At 44.1% G+C, this 27,517-nt stretch overlaps 1 protein-coding gene across 2 annotated transcripts; it reads right to left on the bottom strand.

Moving 5' to 3' along the window:
- Window positions 1–56: 56 nt before the first annotated feature.
- ARHGDIB (Rho GDP dissociation inhibitor (GDI) beta) lies at window positions 57–27,517 on the bottom strand. 2 transcript variants are annotated; one of them, XM_015421308.1, is made up of 6 exons: window positions 27,308–27,517; window positions 13,156–13,413; window positions 12,316–12,399; window positions 5,823–5,899; window positions 2,269–2,332; window positions 57–808 (listed from the first exon to the last, which is right to left on the bottom strand). In XM_015421308.1, exons 2-6 carry the CDS (start codon window positions 13,331–13,333, stop codon window positions 609–611), a joined length of 603 nt encoding a protein of 200 aa, XP_015276794.1. In that variant the 5' UTR covers window positions 13,334–13,413; window positions 27,308–27,517; the 3' UTR covers window positions 57–608. The 2 variants fall into 2 exon arrangements, with proteins under 2 accessions (XP_015276794.1, XP_015276795.1); XM_015421309.1 differs by lacking the exon at window positions 27,308–27,517 and adding an exon at window positions 27,115–27,262.

Here is a 27,517-nt window from a genome sequence, read left to right as displayed (position 1 = left end):
TGGACAGAACATGACACTGTTAACGCTGTATGAAACATGAGAGGCTCACTCTGAGGCAAAGAACAAAACTGGCTTTATTTTCAAAGACATTGAAAATGTGACAGGCCAGGCCAGGAACTGTGTCTCCTGTTACCTTTGAAGGCAAGATTTCCAAATACAGTTTTGGGAATTGCACTTAAACAAGCTGAATAGAAACAGAGTCCACCTAGAGGCAAAGACGTGTCCAGTGAATGCACACTATGAGGGGGGGAAAGGCTAACAGTAAAATATCTTTTCATGGGAGGGGGAGGTGTCATCAATTTGTTTGCCCTGATAGCACTAGGGTGGGGTGGGCGTGTCTTCCTAGCAAAGGCACTTCAAGGACAGATCCTGTGCAAACATAAGCAAAGAGGATGTTCGATCTCAGTTTTAATTCCTTGCAATTATTTCCACTGCAGCAGCAGCAGGAGAGACAGAGCCTGTCCAAAGGCCTGTGTTAACAGAATCTCTTGAGACAGTAAAAGGGCTGGGTGGACTAAGTGTGGCATGCAGGTGCCAAGGACTGGCACACCTGGAATAATACAGTGCAACAGGCAGGAGAAAGCAAAGGGAAGCAAACAAGGAGGAACTCATTCTGTCCACTCCTTCTTAATGGCCAAGTTCCATTCCCAGGTGAGATGGTTGTGCTTATCATCGTCGGTGAAGAAGGACTTGTTGCGATAGTTTCCTCGAGCCACAAGGCCTTTGGGTGCCTCCTCGAGAGGTGTCATGAATTCATATTCCTCTGGCCGTGGCCCATAGCTGCCCACCATGAATGTAGCTTTGTCCACTAGAAGAAAACAGCCCACAAGAAAAGAGTCCGTCATAGGGGAACTAGGCTAAGACAGGGCAGGATAGATCCAAACACAGGCTGCTGAGTTACCTTGCTTTCTCCAGTAAGTGGTCCTGATGCCACAGACTGAAATCAATCCCCATGGGCTTTTGGCACACCTCCCCTAACCATGGCTTGCATAAAGCAAGTAATGATCAGCGTTGACCTACCATGGGATGGGCCCACTACATGGACAGGTCTAAGGAAACTGAAGAGTATAAAGATTAGCCCACAGCTAAAATTTGTAATTTTTAATGCAATCACATCAGGCCATATAGATCAAATGACTGGAACCCCTTTGTCTCCAATGGTCCCCCACTTTATTTTATTATTTATTATTGGATTTATATCCTGACCTCCCCGTGAGTGGGCTCATGACAGGTCACAGCAGTTAAAATACAACACAATAATAAGTACAGTTCATAGAGAGTTAACTTTTTTAAAAAACCAACAGACAGCAGAAGATTTGGTTTCTGGCATCCACAAACACCTCCCACAAGTGCAGGGCATATGGTGACCATCCAATGGATGCCATAGCGATCTGTAAGAAAGGGCAGTTCACCCAGGCATTATAGGCAGGGGAGGCCTAAGTCTTCAGGCATCCACTTTTCAACCAAAGAACTGGCGGAACAGCTCCATTTTACAGGCCCTGCGGAATTACATTAAATCCTGCAGGGCCCTGATCTCAAGTGGAACTCATGTTCCACCAGGCCGGAGCCAGGGCAGAAAACACCCTGACCCTGGTCAGGTTATGTGGACTTCTTCTGGGCCGGGGACTACCAGCAGATGTTGCTCAGTAGAGTGCAAGGCTCTTCGGGGCACATAGGGGGAGAGGCAGGCGGTCCAGCGAATATGTTGCATTATAAACATGAAATCTATATGCGAGAACAGATAAGATGGCTTTATGGAGACCCTTCTAATTCCTTTCATTCCTTCTGCAATTCTGTTAAATGTGAGACCAGATTTGGGCATAGAAAATGTAGGGTGGAACTAGGGTCGCCTGCAGGTGGGAGGACATCTCCCGCCCCCCATGGCCACTTCCCACTGTTGCTCAGCTGGACAAAAGGGGAAAAAATGCCAAGCAAAATGGGAGGCATAGTTGGCACCCCCAGTATGATTATGCTACTTCCAGCATGACCTGGAAGTGATGTCATCATGTCAGGTGATGCTACAGCATTTGCCCAAAATTCTGGTTAAACCACAGTTTTGGGCGATTGCTAGCATATTGCCCCCTGCACAATGACATCACTTTGATGCCATGCCAGAAGTTGGGTCATCATGTCCCCTAAGTTCCTGCTTCCTCCTTCTCCTGTGAAAACAGTAGAGAAGAGAGGAGTACAGTATTGCTAGCTGTAGGGAAACTGGGGAGTGGGGAAATGTGGCTGAAGACAAGGGGGAAATAGTCCATTTTTACTCACCTTTCACCCCTGTCCGGTAAGTGTGCTGCACATATTTCAAGCCAGATACAATTTCCTTATTTACCTGCAAGAGAAAAGCACAGCCAAATGAAGCAGCTCTTGAAGTCATATTTCTGCTGTCCTTCTTTCCCCACCACTTCAACTTTCCCTCCTCTTCTCCTTTCTTGTGGCATGTCTTGCTATCCTTCATCCACCTTTTTCGGCTGCTGGAACAGCAAACTATAACAAACAAACTCATGCCCTGCACCAGGGGTGGTCTTTCCTGAGAGAAAGGCACCCCAAAATAACCTCTGAACCTCCAAAAGCAGTGCCCTCATGAAGCCAGGCTTGGCTTAAATAATGGCTTTTGCTGGGAGACTAAGAAAATTTCATTTTGGTCCAAACACAGGCCAAGTGGGAACACAGGGCTGACAGTGCTGCCAAACATACTCCATGCAAGCAAACCCCCCCCCCCCCTCCTCTCTGCTCATTCCATAAGGACTAGAATGGACAAATCTCTGCTCTTGCCTCAGGCATCTCCTCTTGACCAATGGCCAGTCTTTTGTCTGCCAAATATAAAGGCACGCAGAGACAAAGAGCCGCTGGTCTGTGTTTTTGTCATGAATGGAGTATGTTGCATGTTTCCTGCCCCAAATCCTGTCACACCTGTATGTCAGGAAATAGTAAAGGTAAAGGTTTCCCTTGCTCGAAAGCCAGTTGAATCCGACTCTAGGGGGCGGTGCTCATCTCCATTTCCAAGCCAAAGAGCCAGTGCTGTCTGATGACTTCTCCATGGTCATGTGGCCAGCATGACTAAACGCTGAGGCGCACAGAATGCTGTTACCTTCCCAATGAAACATTACCTGTTTATCTACTTGCAATTTCTTGCTTTTTTCCAATATTTTTATTAATTTTACAATACAAAAAGAGACAAACAACAACAATACATAAACATCAACAAATACACAAAAAGAAAGACCGCCATATAGTATCTTAATACAAAATTCTAACATGGCTAACTACTTCCACCTTTCCCGACATCATCTCAGATCACATTTCTAAGTGTATTTCTAACCACATCTTAAATCTCTCTTTACATTAATCCTAGTCACAATTAATCCAACAATCAAAGTCTATAGGAGATTAAATTCAAATGATTCTCTTTTATCTGTCTATAATTCATAACAACATTTCAGCAAAACAATGATAATTATTATTAAATTATCCTAATTTCTCATCTTTTCTCAATTAACCCTTATCAAATTTCCAACATTCTTTTTATAAACCATAAAATACTCATTTTACCTCTAACTTTACCTTTCTTTCCTACTTCTTTAGCCAGCTTCACACTCTTTGGCATTGCACTGTATTCTGCTTTCAATCCATCTCTACACCTGCAGACCATCGCCTTTTTCCCTTTTATATATCTATTCTAACAAAAATTATGTTACCTCACTAAGATACTGTATAATTTCTTACTTGTACTTTTATATCTTTTATCCAGTGTATAACATCTCATAACCATAGCCTTTACCTAGTATATAGTATTTTATAACCATTACCTACTTATCTACCCTATTTTACCAGCTAACCCCCCCCAAAAAATCAAAAAAATTAGCTATAATATTTATATCTCATCTCTTAAAGACAGATCAAAAATCAAATAAACTGGGACATCAAAATTCTAAACTATAATATTAACTAAATAATAACTAAAATATCATGCCTCATGCCTCTTAATAAATTCTCTTCATATTATTATAAAATACCATATACTACACCCATTTTCTCCAATGGTACTAAGAAATAGCTATTTTAACTCACTAAACTTACAAATGTGTTAGCTACTTAATAAATAAATTATTAGTTACCTTAATTGCTCATTTTGGACATAACACTCCTTCGATCGCTCCTGCCTCGAGGCAGAAATGGCCTCTCCCACACACTTGCCGTGTGTGGGGGTGGACGAAAACAAGCCTCTTGCTATCTGCTCTCCCTCCAAGAGAGCAGACGAAGCTCCCCCGGACTGAAAAGACCAGGAAGTTTCAAAAAGAACGAAAAGAGGATCGGACGGCTCGGGAGCTTCCTGAAAAAACCGCCCATCACCGCATCACACCAGAAACCGGCTGCAATTTCTTGCTTTCGAACTGCTAGGCTGGCAGGATCTAGGGCCACAGACGGGAGCTCACTCCATCACGCGGCACTAGGGTGTCAAACTGCTGAGCTACAGACCTTCCAATCTGCAGCTTCAGCATCTTAACCTCTGAGCCACCGTTCCCCTTCTGGATAATCCCACTCAAGGGTGTAGACTTTCCAATTTCCCGGGGGGGGGCTGGGGCTGGGCCAGAGGCATTGCTTTGCTAGGAGCAAGGGTGGCTCCCGGGGGAGGCTGAGCACCTTCCTGAAAATTTCGGCGGGGGCTGACGCCCCACCGCCCCCACGAAGATTACACCTATGATCCCACTCACTCCTGTCTCCATATCTTTGTCTAAAATATCTGCATTCTGTATACCTATGCCAGACCCATCAAGATGAACATTAACTCTTCATGTCTAGTGAATGGTCACCCATTCAGCTTCATCCTGCCACACATTAAGAAACCTTACCTCCATTGTCTGGCATCAGGGAAACACCAGATCACGCTATTGTTCCACAATGGGAATCCCATCAATCCATTGTGAAACTAGACACCACGCTTTAACATACCCTCAGGATACATTTTGGGGTATAAATATACCCACACATATGGTGTGATTGAGCTGGGCACACATAAAGTCATCGCCCCTGATCATAACTCAGGCTCTCCATGGTCTCGCTGGTTGGGTCCACATACTTTCTCTCTCCAACTTCTGGACCTCCGAGCCTCTTCAAGATAGGTACAGTATCACCCTGACCCCACACCAATCTATCTGTCAGCTTCCTTTTTATGTCTTCTTGTAAACTTGTGGTCCTTTATTTGAGTGTAAATATCCAAATTTCTATTTTTCTTTAATAAAACCCATTTCTCTTCACAATGTGGTTGACAACAGTTATGCAGGGACTCAGTGAGCTGACCAAAAGTATAAGTGGTCCCAAGAAATAATCACACTGCCTACCCACACAACCCCATTTCCCCACCTGATTCATTGTTTTGGATTTAGGCAGTTTAAAGTGAAATCAATGGGCTGGAGTAATTCTGCAGAGGACTGTACTATTTAGAGAGTAATTATCCCTTTCTCTGAGCCATTCCCCTGTGATTTTTATACCACTGTAAAATTCTCCATTACATGCTATTACTGTGTAATATTAAAGGGGTGGGCGAAATCTATGCAAGTAGACAAACAAATAATTCACCAGCCCACTGATGAGGTTTAAGAACACTCAGAGCCTATGAAAAAGCACTCCAGAATGGAATAATCCATTACTGAGGAAACACAATAAGTGCTTAGAATTCAGCAGCAGTATTAAAGAGGCAGCACAAGACACATGCAACAAGACCATGCAGATTTGCACTACCCTCCCATAGGCATTTAGTGATTCCACAAGCCAGGACTCTGTAACTGTGGAGGACACCAATGGAAAAGCAATGGACTCACTTTGAAATGAATCTTAACGCAGTATTCGGCACCTTCCTTTAGCATATAGGTCTCTTTCTTGAGAGCCTCAAGGTCCCCTGTAGGAGGGCAAAAAACAAACAACCCTTCATTTAACCTTGCCACAGACAAAAGAATAAATTCTCCCAGTCTCCTCTGACTGTAGCAAGCTGAAGCATTGTCCACACATTTGCATGTCTAAGCATACCTATGCTACAAGCACATATTGTTTTATACCAGCTTAACTGTTAAGGCTTCCCCTAAAGAATCCTGGGAATTGTAAAGTGTGGAGAGAGTGGTAAGACTTCTCTGCTAGATGTGTCTAACACCCCCCCCACACACACACACACATGAAAAACAGAGTTCCCAGCAGGGCTGGATTGGCCATTAAGACCACCAGGGAAAATCCCAATGGGCCAGTGGCATGGAAGGGCTGCTCTTCAACGGGGCCATCCATGTGAAGTGGGCGGCAGCCATTGTGGCTGTGAGATGGTAGCCCCTGCAAGAGGGTAGAAGCTGCCCACAGAATGAGGGTGGGCATAAGATGGGCAGAAGCTGCAGCAAGTTTGGTCCTTCCCGCCTCCCTCCATTCCCCTCTCCCTTGGGATTGCAGGCCAAGGGCAGACTGCCATTTCCAGAGCTGTTTTTGCCTTTCAGTACACACTTGGTTCTCAGGGTTCCCACAAAAAAGAAATTGCTATTTAACTAGCTATAGTGTAAATGTGCCTTATGTGTCAATGGTGTCTTCCACGTGGGTCATCTTCTATAAAATCAGTGCTTTTGAATGGTGGTTTTTTTTTCATGTTTCCCCACAGGATCATGCTGCATTTGTACATCTATAGAGGGTTTCCCTGGCTTTTCTCCAATCTTTTTCAAACTTGCTTTTCTCCAAAATTTTGGCAAAGACCACAGTAAAACCTGGATGGCTGCTGTGTGGTTGGGAAAATGCAGATTTTCTGGTCCACATGGCAGCCATTTCCCCAACTCTGTCCCCATGGCAGCCATTTCCCCCACCTGCCACTGGGGGGGCTTCTATTTTTTTTAATCAGCTCTGGAATATCATTGTATCGATATACCATTTTTCTGATAGGTGTAGACATTTATCTGAATTCCCACCTTTCTTTCTTTTCTTTTTTTAAGTAAATCTCTAGCACCTTCCCTTGAGGAGATATAAGGAAAAAGGTATATCCCCATAAGGGAAGCAGACAAAGCCTTGCTTTTTAAAAAAATTAATACTGAGAATTCAGAGGAACTCCAACACCTATCAGTAAAATGGTATATCAATATGATGATATTCTAGTGCTGGTTTAAGGGGGGGGAACTGCAAAAGCCCTGGTGGGGTGGCAACTTCTGGGTGACTGGGGCAGAGGAACCTGCCATGTGGAATCCCCATTGCTGCTGCACTTTATTTGCAACCATACCAGCAACAAGGAAACCATGAAATCTTGTCCCTGTGTGGAAAACACATATGTTTATCTGTAGACAGATGAATGCATGTAAACATATATTTGAGTGTCCATGTATGATTGATCATGCTCAGTTTCTGGGACCATTTATGCCAGCCTACTGATGTGTCTGTGTCCACCTGGTCTACGTTTGTGTCATTCCAGTGGACTTCAAGACAGCAGGCACAACTTGCTGAGAGAGTCTCTTTCAGAGTTTCCTCTGGAACAAAAGGAAGCTGTGCAAGAGGATGGCTGTTGCTAGGCAAGCATAAGAGGAATGTAGGTGTGTCACACAAGCTGACTGCATAACATGATTTTTTTCAAAATAACTGCTTGTGGGTTGCTTCTCTCAGAGATTTCAGCTAAAGAGGAAGCATCGAAGCTCTGCTAAGCTGTGACTTCCTGTTGCAAATAAGAAGCCCATATAAGGTGAAGCCTGACTCTTTTGCTAGTGCTGAATTTCAGAACACAAATGGCTGCTTGACTCTGCAGTTTCTAAGGGACTGTTGCCATAGTATGAACCAAAAACTGTCCCCTAAGAAGCCATGAGACCATGCACCAGACTGTGCAAAACCTGAAACTCTGTGATTTGGGGACATTTTTACAAACTGTTACATTATTGTCACTTTATATAGTATTTTCTTTTAAAAAATTTAAAAATAGGACACAACACTTAGGATGTGCATATTAATTAGTGGATCATATTGGATAAGTAGAAAGTCTCCAATTCTGTTTGTAGCTACAAACTCACTGTGGCCATTTACAATCCACTATTACTCTACAATTATCAACTCCTCCTCGTATCTGAATTACTTATTTTTATTTTACAAAATTTGTATCATGCTCTTCTGTCCTCACAGGGCCACCAAAGCAACTAACAAATTAAAACATACACAATGAAATCACATTTTAAAACCCTTAAAACCAGCCAACAATCATTAAAACAATTAAAATTAGAGCTAAAATACACACAAAACATTTTTTAAAAAAAATTAACAACATTGGGCAAGAAGGAGGAATCACTGAGAGAACACCAAATGAAACAAAAAAGTATTTACTTGCTGGCAGGATATAGCAACAGGTGGGACAGATAACTGTCCCTTGGGGAAATAGTTCCAGTGTTTGGGTACCACTACTGGAAAGGCCCTCTCTCAGATCTAATCTCCATCTAATCTCAGAAAACAGGGGCACCTGAAGCAGGGCCTACAAATATGACTGTAGTGGTCAGAGAGGTTCATAAGGGTGGTCTTTCAGTTATGTTGGTCCCAAACCATACAGCGGTGACGTCAAACAGGCCCACAGGCCAGAGGACTCAGAACCAGCCCCCCCAAGCAACTTCCTTCTCCTAGTTCCTTTCCAAGGCTGCTGCTACAGCTGCACCCTCGTTTCCTTTTTCCCCAGCTCCCTCAGTGGCTCTTTACCTCCTGCTTCCTGTTTCCTGCCTCTTGCCTCCCTCCTCCCCTCCCTCACCCTCTCTCTCTCTCACACACACATACAGATAGAGAGAGCTTTGTGGCTGCTTTGTGCGGGAGAGATACAAAGACAAGCCTCTCTCTCGCTTGCTCTGTCCCTCTCTCTCACTAACTCATCCACCCACCCAGCTTCTGCTTCCTTCTCCAGGGCTGCTCCTCCTCTTTTTGAGTCTCATGGCAGCTTTAAGACCAACAACATTTTATTCCAGGTATAAGCTTCTTGGGAGGGAGGGAGGCAGGGGGGATTATTCTGACAAGCACAATGTACATTAAGGATTTTGGCTTATTCTGAAAAGTTTTTTTTTAATGGATTTTTCTGTCCTATTTCAAAAAGACCCTGATTAGGAATTAGAACACTTGGATCAGTCCTTATATCTTGGAGAGTGAAGTGATTTCAGATGCCAAAGTATAATAGCACACATTGGTAATGACACAGGAAAACTAGGTCTCAATTCAGTCCAGGAGGATGCATCGTCTTGAGCTTCATTATCAACCGCAATTCAGCAGTCTCTCTTTCTAATCTCCCTTTGAAATCTCTTTGTATGAGCACTACTACTCTTACGTCAGCAACTGAATTTTGTGGTTTCTTTGTCAGACTTATATCCATTTATTCTTTGCATCCTCCTCGACTGAATCCTCCTGGATGGAATTGAGACCTAGGTTTCCTGTCTAATTACCAACACTGGTATCTCCACACCTACTACGCCTCTGCATATCACACCTAATCCAATCAAGCCTGCTATTGTCATTCACCTCCTATTGACATTCAACATCTGAAATCACCTTTATATCAGTCCTTATATCTTGGAGAGTGAAGTGATTTCAGATGCCAAAGTATAATAGCACACATTGGTAATGACACAGGAAAACTAGGTCTCAATTCAGTCCAGGAGGATGCATCGTCTTGAGCTTCATTATCAACCGCAATTCAGCAGTCTCTCTTTCTAATCTCCCTTTGAAATCTCTTTGTATGAGCACTACTACTCTTACGTCAGCAACTGAATTTTGTGGTTTCTTTGTCAGACTTATATCCATTTATTCTTTGCATCCTCCTCGACTGAATCCTCCTGGATGGAATTGAGACCTAGGTTTCCTGTCTAATTACCAACACTGGTATCTCCACACCTACTACGCCTCTGCATATCACACCTAATCCAATCAAGCCTGCTATTGTCATTCACCTCCTATTGACATTCAACATCTGAAATCACCTTTATAAAGTTTATATCTCTGGTACCTCATGCTATATTTTATAGCATGCATGGCTCAGCTCAACAAATAATAATAAATAAATAACAAAGTGACATTTATGTCAGATCCAGCCCTCATAACAAATGAGTTCAATACCTCTGCCATACAGGGCTTTAAAGGTCAGCACCAGCACCCTGAATTGTGCCTGAAATCAAATTGAGAGCCCGTCTAGATCCGCCAAGACTAGACAGATATGGTCCCTATGACCCACTCCAGTCAGTATTCTCGTGGCAGCATTCATCACCAACTGAAGTTTCTGAACACTTCTCAAGAGCAGCCCCACAAAGAGTGCATTGCGGTAATCTGATCTAGATGCAACAATGGAAAGGATCCAAACAATTTGACTCATCCAGGAAAGCCTGAAGTTGTCCAGCCACCACCCTTTCAATCACCTTGCTCAAGAATGGAACATTTGAGACTGGTCGATAGTTATTGAGATCTCCTGGGTCTAGGGTAGGCTTCTTTAGAAGTGGATGCACCGCAGCCTGTTTCAAGGCTGGGATGACCACCCCACTCTCTCAGTGAGGTATACCACTCAGACCCTGTGAGCCGCCACCACCACCACCCCGCAGATTTAAGTAGCCAGGAAGGGTAAGGGTCATACAAGAAGGTGGTAGGCATCAAACTTCCAAGGTTCCTGTCCATATCTTCAGACTGAATAAACTGAAAAGTATTCCAAACAACCAGACAGGTAGGCACCAGTGTTCCCTCTAAGCTGAGTTAGTGTGAGTTAGCCTCCAGCTCACACATTTTTGTCTTAGCTCAGGAAGGATGGCTCCAGAGCAAACTGATTTATGCAGCAGCCAAATCACTCGCTCACAACTTTAATGCCAGTAGCTCACAAAGTAGAATTTTTGTTCACAAGACTCCACAGCTTAGAGGGAACATTGGTAGGCACCCTGATACCATCTGACCTTGTCACTGTTAATGTAGACTCCAAGTCAGAATGGATGTGAGACATTTCAACTGCAAAGTGTTGAGCAAAACAGTCACAGTGGACTAGGGATGCCAGTTCCCAGGTGTGTCAAATAACAAATATATACACTGCAAAAACCTTTTTTTGTAAATTAATGTGTTCTATTTGTTAACTACCATCTTATAAAGTGCATTGTGTGCTATTATAATATCCTAAAACAGGTCAACCCCCAACGGGAGTTTCTAGAATTATACGCCCGCTTCTCCTTGCTTAGAAGTCTTCTAAAGGGGGAAAGCTTTCTTTTGTAGTTACATTGATGTTTGTTGCTGGTCCTATAAAAGGCTGTTAAAAGACATAATTAATGAATCCAAAAATTATACAATATTTCTAATATAACTTGGATTCACAAAGTTTTCTTACCACATTAAGCAGCTGAGGTTCACAGACGGAGCACTCCTGTCTTTCTTAAGGCTGCCTAGTATTGACCTTGTTCTCTGGTCATTAAATCTTACAGCACCTGTTAACAGTTCGTATGTGTATTCTCTAATTAAAGTAACAGTAGTGAAAAATCCACATTCCACTTCATAATGCATTTCAGTTCAATAACAGTCTAAACTTTACTTTGATGTTTAAAGGGGATATTGTCCCCTTTTTTTAGTCCAAGTAAGTGGTAATCCAGTTCACAGGTGGCATGAGGGGTCCACTGTTTGGTTCATTCCCTCTGGGAATGATGTAAATTGACTGGTAGTTATTATACTGAATGAACTGATTATCATTGTTTATTGCATGTAATGAATATATATACCTGTTTTAGGATATTATAATAGCACACAATGCACTTTATAAGATGGTAGTTAACAAATAGAACACATTAATTTACAAAAAAAGGTTTTGCAGTGTATATATTTGTTATTTGACTCTTCTAACACTGCAGCTCGGGTTGCTACAGTTCCCAGGTGTGAGCAGAGAATCCGCCGATTTCACGGGCTCTTTCCCGCTGCTGGCCAGCTGGCTGGTGGGGGAACCCCATCTCCAATCCCTGCCCCTCTCCTCCTGCGAGATTTAAAGGACCCTCCAGCTGATCAGCAGGAACACGTGGCCCACCAATCAGCTGGAGGGCCCTTTAAATCTTGCAGGAGGGGAGGGAGAGGGGCAGCTGCTGGCTGCATGCCTGCACACGGCCCCCGCTCCTTGCAAAAGCATTTAAAGCATTTATGAACTGCTCTGAATGCTTGAAATGCATTATACAAAAGACAAAGGTTAGCTATTACTACTGCCCCAGGGAATACTATTCCCCTTAGTTTTCACAGGACTAACAGGAAAATGGCTTCAGACACAGTTCTTGGTCTGAAACTTGGGCCACAAGTCCCATTCACTTCATTATGTGGCAAAAGAAAGAGAATTTCACTTACCCGTGAGGTCCATAGTGATTGGCCCAGGAGCAGAGTCACATACCAGTGTAAGCCGAGTGACAGTCACATTGGGGGCTGTTGGGTCTGTGGGGTCAGGAAGCAGAGACATTCAGTTTGTCATTCAGTCAGAAAGACCTGCATTGTGACCGTGTTAAAACAGAAGCAAGTGTATGTTTACATTTAACATCATGGAACACAGGCTGCAAGAGGTCACATGTTCCTGTCAGCCTGGCTTGCTGGGGCTCTCTAGGATCTTGAGCATTGCTCAGATTTACAAAATAGTTTCCACTAATTGTAAATGCTGGGGACCAGGGTTTTTCACATGCTAAACGGGTGTTCTGACATTAACCCTGAAAACAAAGGCCATTAATCAAGAGGAGAAAACAGAGTGCGGATTTTAATATAAGAAAGAGTAAACAAACCGCCAGTTCAAAAGGTGATCTTCCCTCCTTTGTGGTACCAAACCTAAACAAGTAAATCACGTCTGCAACATTGCTCCGTTCCCCACTTATCAGACAGTACTTCTGGATACTCTCTATTTGAGACACTACTGGTCCCCCTGCACAATGCATGCCAATACTGGCTTCTTCCCGACTTTGAAAGATCTTCTGCTACAGACCCTGACCTGGATACCCCAGGGTAGCCTGATCTCATCAGATCTCAGAAGCTAAGCAGGGTCGGCCCCGGCTAGTAAATGGAAAGGAGACCTCCAAGGATTACCAGGGTCATGATGCAGAGGCAGGCAATGGCAAACCACCTCTGAATGTCTCTTGCCTTGGAAACCCTACAGAGGCTGCCGTAAAGTCAGCTGTGAATTCTACCACCACCAGTGATCCATACCTGCCACTACAGGTGCATCTCCCAGCAGGGACTTCTTGTACTTTGCAAGGCTCTCATCATCCTTGTCCAACTCCTGCAGTTCCTGAAGCGTCTTCTGAGGTGGGGGCTTGTAGTTCAGTTTGCTGTCAAGCTCATCATCATCTTCTTCCACATGCACCTCTGGGTCTTTCTCAGTCATGGTCACCTAGACTCAGTAGAGGAAGCTGCAGCCAGCAGAAGTATGAATCTGGTGAGGCTCGTAAGTGTTTAGCTGAGCTTCTGTTGGGAAAGGAGCAATTAAATCATAAAAGTGAGTGACATTGGTAGCAAAGGAAAAATCAGTTTAGTACAGAGGTACAACAGCTGGAATGTCATTTTTGTATACAGTGTGTCCTGTATCCCACATATAGGATTTGCCATCCCCAGAGGAAGGGGAAAATAGCATAAAGTGGCACTCTGATCTATTAATTCCAACAATCAAGGAATCCAACAGTGGGCAACAGATGCAGCTAGAGGATGCACACCCTACCTTAATAGCCACTAACATTCCCATCTATGAATTTATTTAATGCCACAGAAAGCATAAACTGTTAAAATATGTATCCTACCAACACTACCCACATGAGTTCATAGAATCATAGAATGTTAGAGTTGGAAGGGACCTTGCAGGTCATCTAGTCCAACCCCCTGCACTTTGCAGGAGTATACTGAAAAATAGCCCTACAACATACCCAAAATCCTGGCGTGGACGGCATTGGTGGTGCGGCGAGCAAGGCGGCGGCGAGCAAGGCAAGGTGCGCGTTTGAGCGATCCCTGGCGGCAGAGAAGGAGTACACCGAGGGCCGCCGTGAAGAGAGAAGAAAGGGGCGTGCGCAGATGCCGAGCTCCAGCTCAGCGGAGCCGGAAAGGACGTGGCCGGGCCGGAAAGTAGGCGGAGCTGCGCGCCTAAGAAGGAGATCGCCACCACTGAACGCCGGAGACGCCAGAGAACGCCAGAGAAAAGAACAACCCGCTGGACCAGGAGACCTGACCATGCCGAGCCAACGGAGAAACAGCAATAGACACCACAGAGGGGGTGCCGGTAGGTTGTCCCACCCCCCCTTCATACATTGTGGCCCTAGCTAGGAACACAGGTGATTAGCACCAGAAACCCTGTAAGCCGCTCTGAGACCCTAGCCATGGGACAAGAGCGGGATATCAAGTCTAATTTTTTTTTTCTGATATTTAGCCGGTAACGACTCCCTTGTAATTTCCACCCATTAGATCTAGTCTTGCAATCCGGAGCAAGAGAGAATAGATCTGCTCCATCTTCTACATGACAGCCCTTCAAATACTTGAAGACTGCAATCATGTCCCCTCTAAGCGTTCTCTTTCCCAGGCTAAACATACCCAACTCTTTCAGCCTTTCCTCATAAGACTTGGATTCCAACCCTCTCACCATCCTGGTTGCCCTCTTCTGGACACGCTCGAGCTTGTCAACATCCTTCCTAAAATGTGGTGCCCAAAACTGGACACAGTACTCCAGGTGAGGCCTGACCATAGCCGAATAGAGCAGAACTACCACCTCCCTTGATCTGGACACAATGCTTCTGTTAATGCATCCTAAGATTGCATTAGCTTTCTTCACAGCAATAAAAGCAATCAAACGGCAACAGTTTCCACATAGGCCAGCATCTGAGGCTGTTATCCAAGCCCTTCTCTACTTTCTGAGAAAATCCAGATCACTAAAGGTTAGTAACATTAAGGGTCTTCTCTCTCCTCCATTTCCCCTGCTCCCCCTTCTCTATTCGTAGCCTACTTGAGCTATAGGCTGACTGCAACAATGGGTAGTAACTGGATCCAACACTAATTTGGTTTTGATATTTTGGATTTAATCATTTGACTAATGGAACAGGATAAACCTGCTGAAAACTGACAGTTCTGAGTGTGAATTATGTTCATCCACTCACACATTCTCTGCCCTACTTTATGCATATCCTGAATCTTGGGAATTTCCTACTTGAAGCAACACCATGTTTGAGTGGACACACTCCATTAAGAAGCAATTACTCTGTACACTTATCATGGGTCCCATAGTTAGTCAACAACATGACAGTCATCTATGGGGATCTGGCCTGCAGCTAGGTTCTAGGATCAGCACCATTAACAGTGCTGATCTCTGCAAATTTTGTGTTGTTGTTTTTTAAAGAAAGTATAAGCTGGTATGCAGGACTGGAACAGCCTGAGCAAAAATATTGCTATGATCAGCCTCACCATCTTGTCTAAAAGAAATGCTTCACACTGCTGTAGCATTAAGCAGTACCCCTTGGATAGCAAACCACCTGTAGTGGTCTTTAGGTAACGAACTTATTTTCATGCCACACCAACACAAAAACACAGTGCTTCAATAATAAACCATCACACTCAATTCTGTTACTGAACAGCTACTACCGCAACCAATGCTCCCGCTAAGCTGTGGAGTCTTGTGAGCAAAAATTCTACTTTGTGAGCTACTGGCATTAAAGTGGTGAGCGAGTGATTTGGCTACCGCATAAATTAGTTTGCTCTGGAGCCATCCTTCCTGAGCTAAGACAAAAATGTGTGAGCTGGAGGATAAAAAACTGTGAGCTAGCCCACACTAACTCAGCTTAGAGGGAACACTGACCACAACCCATTCCAGCTCTGAAGAGTCCCACTACAATCAGTATCGATCCAATATTACAGGCAGTGCATTACAAGGATTTAGATCTGCAAAGTACAGGCAAGAGATGTCATTTTGAAAGGCATGCAAAGGAAGAAAAATACCTGAATGTACTTTTTAACATAATACAGAAAATCAAGAAAACAAATGCCAATAATTCCAACTGCAAATGTCATGAAATTTCTCCACTGCACAACACTTAAAATAGCTGTTGTCTGCTACAATGAGGTGCCCCTTCCAGCGCAGGAAGGAAGCATGTGGCTTGTTCCTATGACAACCCAGGCCCTGGTTGCAGACTCCTTTGAGCAGTAACCCTTAAGTATTGAAACTTCTCGGAAAGAGAAGGGAGTCCATTCTAACTTCCACATGCAATACTTTCAACAATGGCTTAAAGTGGACCCCCCTTTGTCACGTAAGAACAACCCATCTGCCCCTGTGGCAATCATAGAGGAAAGAATGACAGGAGAGTTTGTTAGTAAGCAGGTGGGCAGGTGAAACAAGAAGGACGAGTGAATAGATTAAAGGAAAGACAGGAAGGGCCACTGGAATCCCCACATATTCAGACCATAGAGGCTGTGAGCAGCCCACAGTCACCCAGTAAGCTCCCATGGTAGAATGGGGGCGTTAACCAGGTTCTCACAGATCCCAGCCCAACAAGCCACACTGGCTCTTAGTGCCTTCTCCTCAGACTAACAAACCAAGCAATCACACAGAATTTTCCTCCCTCAGTCCTGCTACCCAGGATCCTTCTATGTGGAGGTGGCAGGAACTAAACATAGGACCTTCTACATGCAAACCATGCGCTCTGAGCTATGGCCAGTGATAGCATAAATAGCATCAATCTATAAAAAGATAATGTAGCTGTATGGAAAAAGGAAAACTCCATGCTAGGGATTATTAGGAAAGGAACTGAAAATACAACAGCCAATATTGTAATGTCCTTGTAGAGAGTTATGGTGCAACCTGTGTGTCGTTCCGGTTACATCATGAAAAGTACTTTGCAGAGCTGGAAAAAGTACAAAAGAGGGAAACCAACACGAGTAAGGGGTTGGAGCACCTTTCGTATGAGGAAAGGCTGAAGAGTCTGGGACTTCTTAATTTAGAAAAAAGATGCCGAAGAGGGGACATGATAGAGGTTTGTAAAATTATGCATGTGGCAGAAAAAGTGGAGAGAGATAATCTCTTCTCCCATAATACTAAAACTCATGGGTACCCAATGACAAACAAAAGAAAATAGTCCTTTACTGAAGAAGGAAATTAATTGTGAAATTCAGTGCTGGTGGATGTAATGACAGCCAGACGGATAGGTTTAACAGGGAGTTAAACAGATTCACGGAGAATACGTCCATCAGGGGCTTCTAGTCCTGGTGACTAAAAGGAACCAGAAGTAGCAAAACTTTGAATACTTGTGCTAAGAAGTAGCATCAAGGGAAGGCCTTCTTTGTTGACACAGGGTTGGCCACTGTGTGAAATATGTTGTTGGACCAGATGGACCACTGATCTGATTCAACAGGGCTCTTTTTATGTTCTTAGTGAAACTAACACAGCCTTCAAATAACCTTCATTACTCACAAATGGCTTTTATAGAAACTGTCAGGCTGTAACAATGTCTTTCCTTTTCTTGTCTAAAAAAGTATGTGGATAGTTTCTTTCTAGAGGCTCCATCATGCTAGTTTGGTGACAGCCAAGCCCACATTAATATAATCGCATTACCCACATTGGACAAGCAAAGTCAATGGCAATATGATTTTCATGTCCCCCTGTCCGCTCATACTTTGCCTTTAACATACAAATGGTCATTTCCAGTTTTCTAGCACTAAACAAGTAAACGGAGTGAACTCTCGTGGTACATACAAAAATCTTTTATTTGGTCAATCGAGCCCTCTTTGTAGTACATTCAAAGCATAGTGAGCAGACAAACAATTTCCTGGCTAGGATCAAGCTCATGGAAAATTAATTCTGCCAATCTGCAGCACAAGCAAGGTGTGCCCCGTGCTGATTGGCTGACAACTGGAGTGTCTCAAACCATCCTCTCCAAGCCGCCCCCGCAATAGTTCTGTAACTCTTCTTAAATTGATTTTTAAACCAATTTTTTAAACAAAGCTAATTAAACAGTGAGCAAATGTTTCAATTAATAAATGCCATGCAGCACTAGAACAAGAACTACAACAAAATGCAGACAGCATGCCTGAAGCCTGGCCAGACCTCAAAGCTCAGTGAAGCCGTCTGAACTGTTGAAGGCATTCTGAATTATGACTGGCTAACGCAGGCCAGCTGACTGGTCAAAAATGGCCTTTTGACCACCTATCACTGACAGCAGACAAATACTGTCAAACATTCCTCAAAGCCAAGAATGGCACTATATCACTGACAGTACACCTGGCTTATTTCATAATAGAGTCATTTGTTAGCAAGGACAGGAGCGTAGTAGACAGGGGCAGGCCCAGAAGCACAGCCAAGCTTCACCTTGTAGACACCAGCTATGACTGCAGGCCTTTCTAAGCAGATTTTTGTTTTACATTTTAATAGTTGTCATTAGGCATCTAGACTGAGTGATGGCTAAGCATTTTGTTCAGAGAAGAAAGGAACTTAAGAGCAGATTAATTTGGCTGGCTTTGTCTTTGTTCTTCAGCCAATACAAATATACCATAAATGAAACAACCTAAAAATTATCATCATAAATTCAACTTATGGACTCCATTCATGAGGCAGAAGACAGTGGCAATATTATCCAAGCTATAAATCAATATGAAAAGTATACCGAAAGCATGCACAATTATCTGAACTGAGAATTGGATACTGTGCTGCCTTGGATCCTATCTAAAGCTCCCTTGGATCCTATGCTGCACAACAGGCACTTCTGCTCATAGAAGAGGGCAAGGGCGATTTGTGCTGCCCCCCCCCCCACATACACACACACTGCTGTAACTCACTTTGACCTCCATAATGTTCCTGATGGGTCACATGACCCACAGGGATACCATTTCAGGGGACATCAATGACTGCATCCGAATGTGGAAGGCAGAAGAGTCTATTTATGTAGTACATCTCTGTGCATAGAATTCAAACCTAGGTCTTTTACAAACAGGCACTGCATTAGTGCTCCAACTCTTATTAGAGCCATAAATGGAGAGTCAACAAACAGCAAAGTGCAGCAAACTCCAGGCTGTCACAGAATTCAAGAGAATGCTTTACTCTCTAGTCTCACCAGGGATTTAATCCGAGACATGAACAAGCTGCCATGCTGTGACCACCTGAAATCCAAACCATGCAGAGGCTGCATCATCTGGATGAGGAGCTGCACCCCTCACAGACATGCCAATTTCACCACGCCACAGTTGATGGATGCATGCGTGAGCAGTCATACATTAGCAGCTTCCAGATGTGAAGTGGTCTTGTCAAACAGTCTGGATACCCACAGGCCTCTGCTTTATGCAAATATAGCTTTAAACATGTTTGCCTGGAGCTACAGAACTACAAGGCCACATACTAGGCCACAAACAATTTGCAGTACAATGTGTAATGCTAAGGCAGACTCTTATCAAATATAAAACCATCAGCCACAAAAACAAAAAGACATAAAGATGTTCCACCCAAAAGACAGTTTGGGGTGGTATTACTTCCATTACCACTATCCATATAATCTGCTCTTCCCTTGGACCCCAAGTCCAAAGAAACTTGGCCCCATATTTAAATCAAATGCTTTCATCTATTAGGCTGCTGTGTCCCAGTAAAAATCAGCACTCCTCAGGGTTTTTTTTTTTACAAAAAGCATAACCCAAAAGCAAAAAGACAAAGGACTCAACACACAAAGAATAAACAAGAACAACAACCATGTGAGCTCAGCCAGAAAGGACAGTGTGAAACACAGAAGCAGAGACACTTAAACAGATGAGTGCAGAGAGAGAGAAAGAGAGAGAGAGAGAACACTGCACAAAAGGAGGGCAAGAACACAAAGCCAACACACCAGCACTCACTCTATGCAAGTGCTTCCTCTAAAAGCCAGGCTGCTTCTCTGTGTCTTTCCCTGTAAAACTAGCAATTGATCACAACTTGGTCTGATTCACGGAGGCTGACATGTGCAGCGCCTCTTGAATGCTCCTTCAAACCCCACCCCCCATTTTTAAAATGCAACACAGAGATGTAAGAAGAAAGACAGGAACTACAGCCTCTCACAAAAATGAAGGGGTGGGGAGAGTCATCATTGCTGCCTACCATTTCCCAGGAAAGCCATTCCATCCTTATTCCTAGACAATTTAAAAATCCCTTGCTTGGGCCTTTAGAAAGCCCAACTTGAATGTGAAATTCATCTATTCTGGGCTCCCATACCCCTGATTCTCACCCTAATTCCTATACTTCCACCCATTAATCCAGAGCCTGGCCCCAGAGAAGAAGTGTGCATCCAGTCACCAAATCTACCCCAAGGTTACCCACAGGCTCTTCAGACATTTTAATTTGGCTCTCAGTAGGGCTTAGGATTCCAGCCACAATGTTTGAAGCCTCTTATTTCTGTTTCTGAATTCTGTGAGGAAACAGGCTGCCCTCTCAGAAGATTCCGGATTACAAACTTGAACAGCCCATTCACACATGCATGTCTTATGTGAACAAATTACCACAAGCGCCCTTTCCCCTCAATTTTAGTGTAGTGAATGTTACTGCCAATGGCCTGCCTTGTTGTTTGGGAAGTTAGCTATGTGGTAGGGGAGTTCAGAGGGGTACAGGGACCACACACCAATTATATACCAAGGTGCGGTACCGTAGGAAGACTCCAGATTTGAAGAGTAAATTAAATAGATTTTATTAAAGGATTTTCATAATTACAAGCACACCAAGCATTCAAAAAGAGCAAACAATACAGAACTAAGAGAGCAGAGATGATTGATAGTGAATAGAGGGGTCAGTTACAGGATGATACGACCTGTCCAAATGGAGATGGGATTGTGACTCCAACAGAAGTCTGGGGGTGGACTGCCAGTTGGCATCAGGGCAGAGGCACACACTGAGGTCATGTGTGTGGACGGATATAGACATTAGAGAACAATGCTGATCAAGGGGCTTGCCCCAGGTGAAGTCTTGAGGGGCTTTCCCCAGGTGAAGACAAAAGATTACTTGGACCAACCCAGGGGGTGCAGTTGTCAGGAGGGGCACGGGCCTAGGTGTGACCAGAAGGGCAGAGTCTGGATTCACAATAGCATCGATAGGTTTAGCCAGGTGCTGGGTGGCTAGTTGAATGGGTTTTCTGTACACTGATGGACGGTCCAGTCAAGGCAGTTTGAAAAGGTCCCCAGGTTAACACAAAAGGTAAGAACATAAGAACATAAGAGATGCCAATGTTGGATCAGGCCAAAGGCCCATCCAGTCCAACACTCTGTATCACACAGTGGCCAGAAATACCAGTGCCATCAGGAGGTCCACCAGTGGGGCCAGGACATTAGAAGCCCTCCCATTGTTGACCCCCCCCAAGCACCAAGATGACAGAGCATCACTTGCCCCAGAGCCCCTATCTATACCTTGTGGCTAATAGCCACTGATGGACCTCTGCTCCATATGCTTATCTAATTCCCTTTTGAAGCCGTCCATGCTTGTAGCCGCCACCACTTCCCGTGGCAGTGAATTCCAAGTGTTAATCACTCTTTGGGTGAAGAAGTACTTCCTTTTATCTGTTCTAACCCGACCGCTCAGCAATTTCATGGAGAGCCCACGAGTTCTTGTATTGTGAGAAAGGGAGAAAAGTACCTCTTTCTCTACCTGCTCTTTCCCATGCATAATCTTATAAACCTCAATCATGTCACCCCTCAGTCGTCGTTTCTCCAAGCTAAAGAGCCCTAGCGCCTTAACCTTTCCTCGCAGGGAAAGTGTTCCAACCCTTTTATCATTCGAGTTGCCCTTTTCTGCACTTTTTCCAAAGCTATAATATCCTTTTTAAGGTGTGGTGGCCAGAATTGCACACAGTATTCCAAAATTGCACACAGGTGGGAGATAGGTCCCTGATAAGTGTCAGGAAGGATCACTAAACATTTGAATGTATGATTGGTTTATCTCGGTATCCTAAGGAGGAGGAAAGACAGTTGTGAAGATAAGGGATTTTCACATAGACATAGGTGAGCACAAAATGGCTAGGTGAAGTTCTGGAGACAGAAGGGCTATTCGTCAGATGGCCTCTCAATAGACGTTAGAAATGTAGATATTTTACCTGGTGGAACTGCCATTGTTTCATATGCATGCCTTTGCTGGGTGGGAGAAGAGACTGGAGGTTTGCTCTGATGACTGCCTTTATGCCACCTGAAAATGGAGAGCCTTTTCCAGAGCTATGGCTTACTCTGTGTTTCAGAACCAGGAGTGCCTTCCTTGGCTTGAGTTTGTGGTTCTCTGGTTCAGGTTAGAAAGTGGGGTGCCTCTGGTGTTGGGGCCACCCTAGAGTAAGGCAGTGCCTCTGGGCTACATGAAGTTGATACATTTTAATGGGTTTCCCCAGCCTGGCATCCGTGGGCACCATGGTGCACACAAGCAGTATGCCAGGTCCCCACCACATGCTTCAGAAAAGCTGGCAGGGCCATTGTTAAGGCAGAACCTGCATTCATACAAATAAAGGGACTTTTCATGGATCCTCCCCACAGCTCACTTGGGAAAGGTACAGGAGCCTGTAAACAGGCACCAAAGGGGATGCTTGGCTCCACCTCCAATGGGAGCCATTTTGTAGTTGCACCTGCCATCCTACCTCAAAATTCTAAAAATGCCTGCAGGCTCTAAAGGGATAGGGACCCCTGTTTTAATGAGCAACCTCATACAGTATGATTGCCATATCCAGAAGATGCTAGCTGAACAGCCCAACTAGCCAGACTCCCTCGTTTGATTATTAGTTCCTTCATGAATCTGGTGTGTTAGCGAAGTTTTTTCAAATCCCCAACTCCATTTTTTTTACTGTTGGCATGTAGGAATGGATAGGAACAGCACTGTGAGCCAATCATGGAGTTCTGGGTTCAGATCCCAAGTCTGAGATTTTAGAAATTATGTTGGGAAAATAATTTTTGTTATCTCAATACTCCATCTGCATTCCTGCCAATTCGACCACTTCTACAGTAAACTAGTGGTTGATTTAAGTTAAGAGAAGCAGAAGTTGAGATTAGCACAATTGCATTTACCAATCTCAGTTCCAGGTCAAATTCACCTAGAATGCAGAACCAGCAATCAGTTCATCGCATTGACCAATCGCATCTTTTTGCTTCCCACATCATCAGCCCCTGGGACTTACCAGACAAGAAGTTCAACCAGTAAGAATGCCCGTTTGTACAAGACTGATCTCTTTCAGAGGCTTGTGGTACAAACAAGATAAAGACTGAAACGCATATATGAAGTGCTACATAAAAATTAATAGCACATCAACTAAAGACAAAAACTTTATGACCAGGAACCTCAAAAGCTATGGGTGAGGGGGAATATACACAGCTTCTGTTTTCCCTCAGCCATCCCAGTACTGGATCAATTTCAACCACATGAAACAACCAAAATGACATGAAATAATACTAAAAGAATCTGGATATATCTAGATCACACAACCATATACTACTACTACTACTACTACTAATAATAATAATAATAATAAAAAATAATGTGCCATCAAGTCACAACTGACTGATGGTGAGCCCTCATGGGGTTTTCAAGGCTAGAGATGAGCAGAGGTGGCTTGCCATTGCCTTCCTTATTTTAATACTAGTTTTACACCAGCTTAATTGTCATAGTTTCCCATAAGTAATCCTGACAACTATAACATGGTGCAGTTACTAGAATTCTCTGTTAGTGACCCTTAGCCATCTTCACAGAATTGCATATTTATACCCCATTTTCCTCCCCAGTTGGGGACCCAAAGTAGCTTTCAACATCATTCTCGCCTCCTCCATTTTATCCTCTCACAACCATCCTGGGAGCTAGAGTAGACAGAGAGACCTTAACCTAAGGTTATCAAGAAAGCTTCCATGGCAGAGTGGGGACTTGAACCTGCCTCTCTCAGATCCTCATCCAACACTCCAACCACGATATCAGTTTACCAGCTGGCTAGATATGCCATTGGTTATCAAGACAGTTTGGTCATTTGCAAGTGTTACAGTGAAACAAAAGAGGAGGGAAGCATACACACAGACAGTGCACAAAATCTGTAAATAACACATGCCTATTTGTAGTTTAGTGGGAAGGTAACAGCGTTCCGTGCGCCTTGGTGTTTAGTCATGCCGGCCACATGACCATGGAAATGTCTTCGGACAGCGCTGGCTCTTCGGCTTTGAAACAGAGATGAGCACCGCAACCCTAGAGTCGGAATTGCGCAAGGGAACCTTTACCTTTTTTATTTGTAGTTTATGAAGAGAAAAAAATGTGCTCAGGTGCTTCATGAGAGATTCCACTCCACCAGTAGGTCTGGACATCCCACCACTATCACGCTGACACACAGCATCAAGATATTTTATATTCAGCATTGCATTAATTCAGAATACTGGCCTTGGACATGGGAAAATAAGGTCCAAATTCCTACTCAGTCAGGAAGATCTGTGTGGACCGAAGGCAAGTTACCATCTCTCAACCTAACCTTCCTCAAAGGGTTGTAACCTGTTACGTTAAACCTGTGCTCTGATTTCTCTGGAGGAAAAGCCAGATACAAAGGTAGTACATCAAAGACACAGGACAGAAGGGAAAACAGTGAGACTGCATTTTCATCACAGCCACAATGAGCTGAGAACTTACCTTTCTCAACCTAGCTCCTTCCGTTCCCTGTTTTAATGAAAACTAAAATTGTGTCTTCACTGTTGCTATGGCTTCACCTCAACCAGGAGTAATAGTACAAGGCAAACTGTATCTTTCAAAGCAGGATTCATGCACTGCATGATATCACGTGGGACTGTACCATATACCTCACCTTTCTTGCAGGGAGGGAGGACAGAGGATGCACAACATAGTATCGGTTCCACAGGTTGGGTGCACATCACAGCAACAGCCTGAAGAAAGCTGGCCACCTAAACACACCTAGAGATTAACCTTTGCAGCTCCTGGGCTGCAAAGCAGCCCTTAAAATACAGAATACTGAAATAATTTAAAAGAGATGGATCAAGATGGACACACCCATAGAAAGATTCTGTACATGGGACCAGGAGATACGTTGTCTAAGCTTTTTGTTTTTCTAGCCTGAATAAAAAGTGTCAAAATAACTTGTTTTTCTTAAAAAAAATAACAACCAAGATTTCTCTCTCTTACACTAATGATTATGCTTGCCTCATCCATTATCTCCCTCTCTACCCATCTCCCGTAGCTCTCCTTTGTTCACACCCCAGATTTCAAATTGTTTCCACAGTACCACAGTACTTCAAGGTTCCCAGAGTAGAAACACAGCATTAACATTCCTGAACTGCTGCTATAAAGAAAGCTTCGTCTTTAAGTGGGGATTTTTTAAAAAATCATTATTGATAGCAATTTCTTGCCACACCATATAGCTGGGGGGGGAGGTCTTTTGACCTGAGTCAGATGTCCATTGATCACATAAAAGATTAAAAAGCACTATGGCACAACAATATGAACACTGCAAACAAATAGGCCCCAGGACTGCCATTTGACCCCCTACTATCTGCCCATGTTAGAAATAGATCTGTTGAAAACCAGATTTGTCCTCACAGCATGGCAGTTTAAGTACAGTTTATTCCATTTTACAGAGAGGAATGTTTACTAAAACTAAGGACAGATGTTACATAAAAAGTCATTTTGTTTCGTATTAATCTGGAATAACTTCCACTCTTCTAGTTTTATACTCTCAATCACAGACTCCATTTCCTCCACATCCCTTTGCTAATCAGTGTTGCCAGATATATTTTTTTCCTGGTGCGACTCTTGACCTCTATATTCACTCTTTGATCACTTTCATCACCTTGGTGTGAATTCAAAGTAAGGGTTAAAAGTAATAAGGTGTAATTAAATATGTGTTGAATCTTGTAGCCTTTTCAGATAAACCAGTTACCTTAGGAAGATTTTCACTGTCAGCCACTGCCCTTTCTCTGAAGGAGATCCAGGAAGGTGAGGAAAAATAATTCACTACTGGTGACATGGGGCAGCCTGAGGGTCACGCAACCCAGTCCAGTAAGTTGAATACAACTGGCTTTACCTTCCACATGGTATGGTTTTGGAACTATCCCACACTCACAGTATTTAGCTAAAAATATTATTAGTCTGTAAGGTGCCACTGGACTCCTGATTCACCTTACCTAATATATATATATACTGTTAATTAAGCAGCTTTAAAAAATAATTAATGGCCTCTGAGGCATGAGGCTACCATACAACAGCCACAGAGCTTTCTTCTACTTCAGGTCTGGAGCTTCTATGGCTCAACTGGTGGAGCTTTCCATACTGCAGATTGAAGCTCTGACCTGCAACCCACCCACCCGCATAGGGAAGTGGATTGTGTAGCTGGAATGAATGAAGCAATTAGGACTGGCTAAAGTCTTGTAGCTGGGGTGAGAATTCCGGGCTCGGTAAGGACAGTGGTAGGTGAAACTGGAACAATGCTACAATATGTACTTGAATCAATTATTTGCAAAAGAGGGCAAGGTCTAAAAAGACCAAGAAATGTTCTTCCGCCATGACAGAAGGTGCCTTTCTGTCCAGATGGTGGCTTTCAGAATCCCTAACTTGGGAACCGCACAAAGCATAGTGAGCCACACAGAAAGTCCACTGCCAAGCTTTCTATATTTCTCACGGAGGCCCACGTGGGTTGCAGAAACCACCCACTCGTCCTGTTCCGATCCCTGCACACGGGCTGAAAGTAGCCTGGACCAGCCGTCCCACATGTTCTTAACCACGGGGTTGAACCCCAAAACGAGGCACTTCCGTGTACCCTCTTGCACTATGCAACTAATGTGTCAATAAAGTATCTGCACCGAGTTCACACTGGAAACCTGTGGCAGAAGAGGCCACTGAACCAACCACCCCCAAGTTCTCCTAAACTGGGGACTTGGCCGTTGGGCCTCCCTCCTGAAACAAACAACAACTCCCCAAATGCATGCATAGCCTCCAGAGTCCATGTGGAGGACAGAGGAGAAGGCACAGGAATGGAATTTTCCACTGAGAAAAGGGGGGGGGGGGAGGAATTGCACGCTCTTATATTCTACACAGCGAAGTGTTAAAGTACACCAGCGCCAGACCAGTTTCTTGGGGGAGCGGGGAGCTCTGAGGAAAGCCCCCTCCCCCGCCGCCCGTTTCTTAGCCCTCCACAAAGTGACCCTCCCCTCTCCCTGCATTGCAGACTCCTCGGCCTGAATACTCACTTCCCCTTCTGGTGTAGCCATGCTTATGACTGGCCTTGCCCTCGCCTTTTGTGAGCCTGGCGGGATGAATCGCCCTTCCGTCGCCTCGAGCCGGCGGGGAGCTCGACGGAACAGTTGGCAGGAAAGCGGTCCTCCTTTTCGGCCTCCTTCCCACTTCTCCGCCCCCCTCCCCTCTCCCCGAAAGCGTACTCACTGGCTGGCGTCTCTGTCCGGGGTCCCCCTGCTGCGCTCTCTCCTCTCGGCTCTGAGCCTCGGCAGTTAAAAGCAGGAAGGAAGTTGGTGAAAAAAATAATAGTAAAAAAATCCGACCCGAAGAGGAAGCCTCGGACTGCGGTCTCGCTGCTTTTCCTGCCTAGCAGTCTTATCTGGAGCTTTTATCTTCTGGGTAAAACATCCTTGCCCC

This window comes from Gekko japonicus, unplaced genomic scaffold, assembly GCF_001447785.1.
Source record: "Gekko japonicus isolate JY-2015 unplaced genomic scaffold, Gekko_japonicus_V1.1 scaffold443, whole genome shotgun sequence".
NCBI lineage: Eukaryota > Metazoa > Chordata > Lepidosauria > Squamata > Gekkonidae > Gekko > Gekko japonicus.
This window is presented reverse-complemented; position numbering and strand designations above follow the sequence as displayed.

Excerpts from the sequence above, each read along its gene's own strand:
- ARHGDIB (XM_015421308.1), bottom strand. The coding sequence starts at position 13,333 with ATGACTGAGAAAGACCCAGAGGTGCATGTGGAAGAAGATGATGATGAG. Across the intron at positions 2,333-5,822 it reads GCGTTAAGATTCATTTCAAA|GTAAATAAGGAAATTGTATC; the intron begins GTGAGTCCATTG and ends TTTCTCTTGCAG. Across the intron at positions 809-2,268 it reads TTACCGGACAGGGGTGAAAG|TGGACAAAGCTACATTCATG; the intron begins GTGAGTAAAAAT and ends GTTTTCTTCTAG.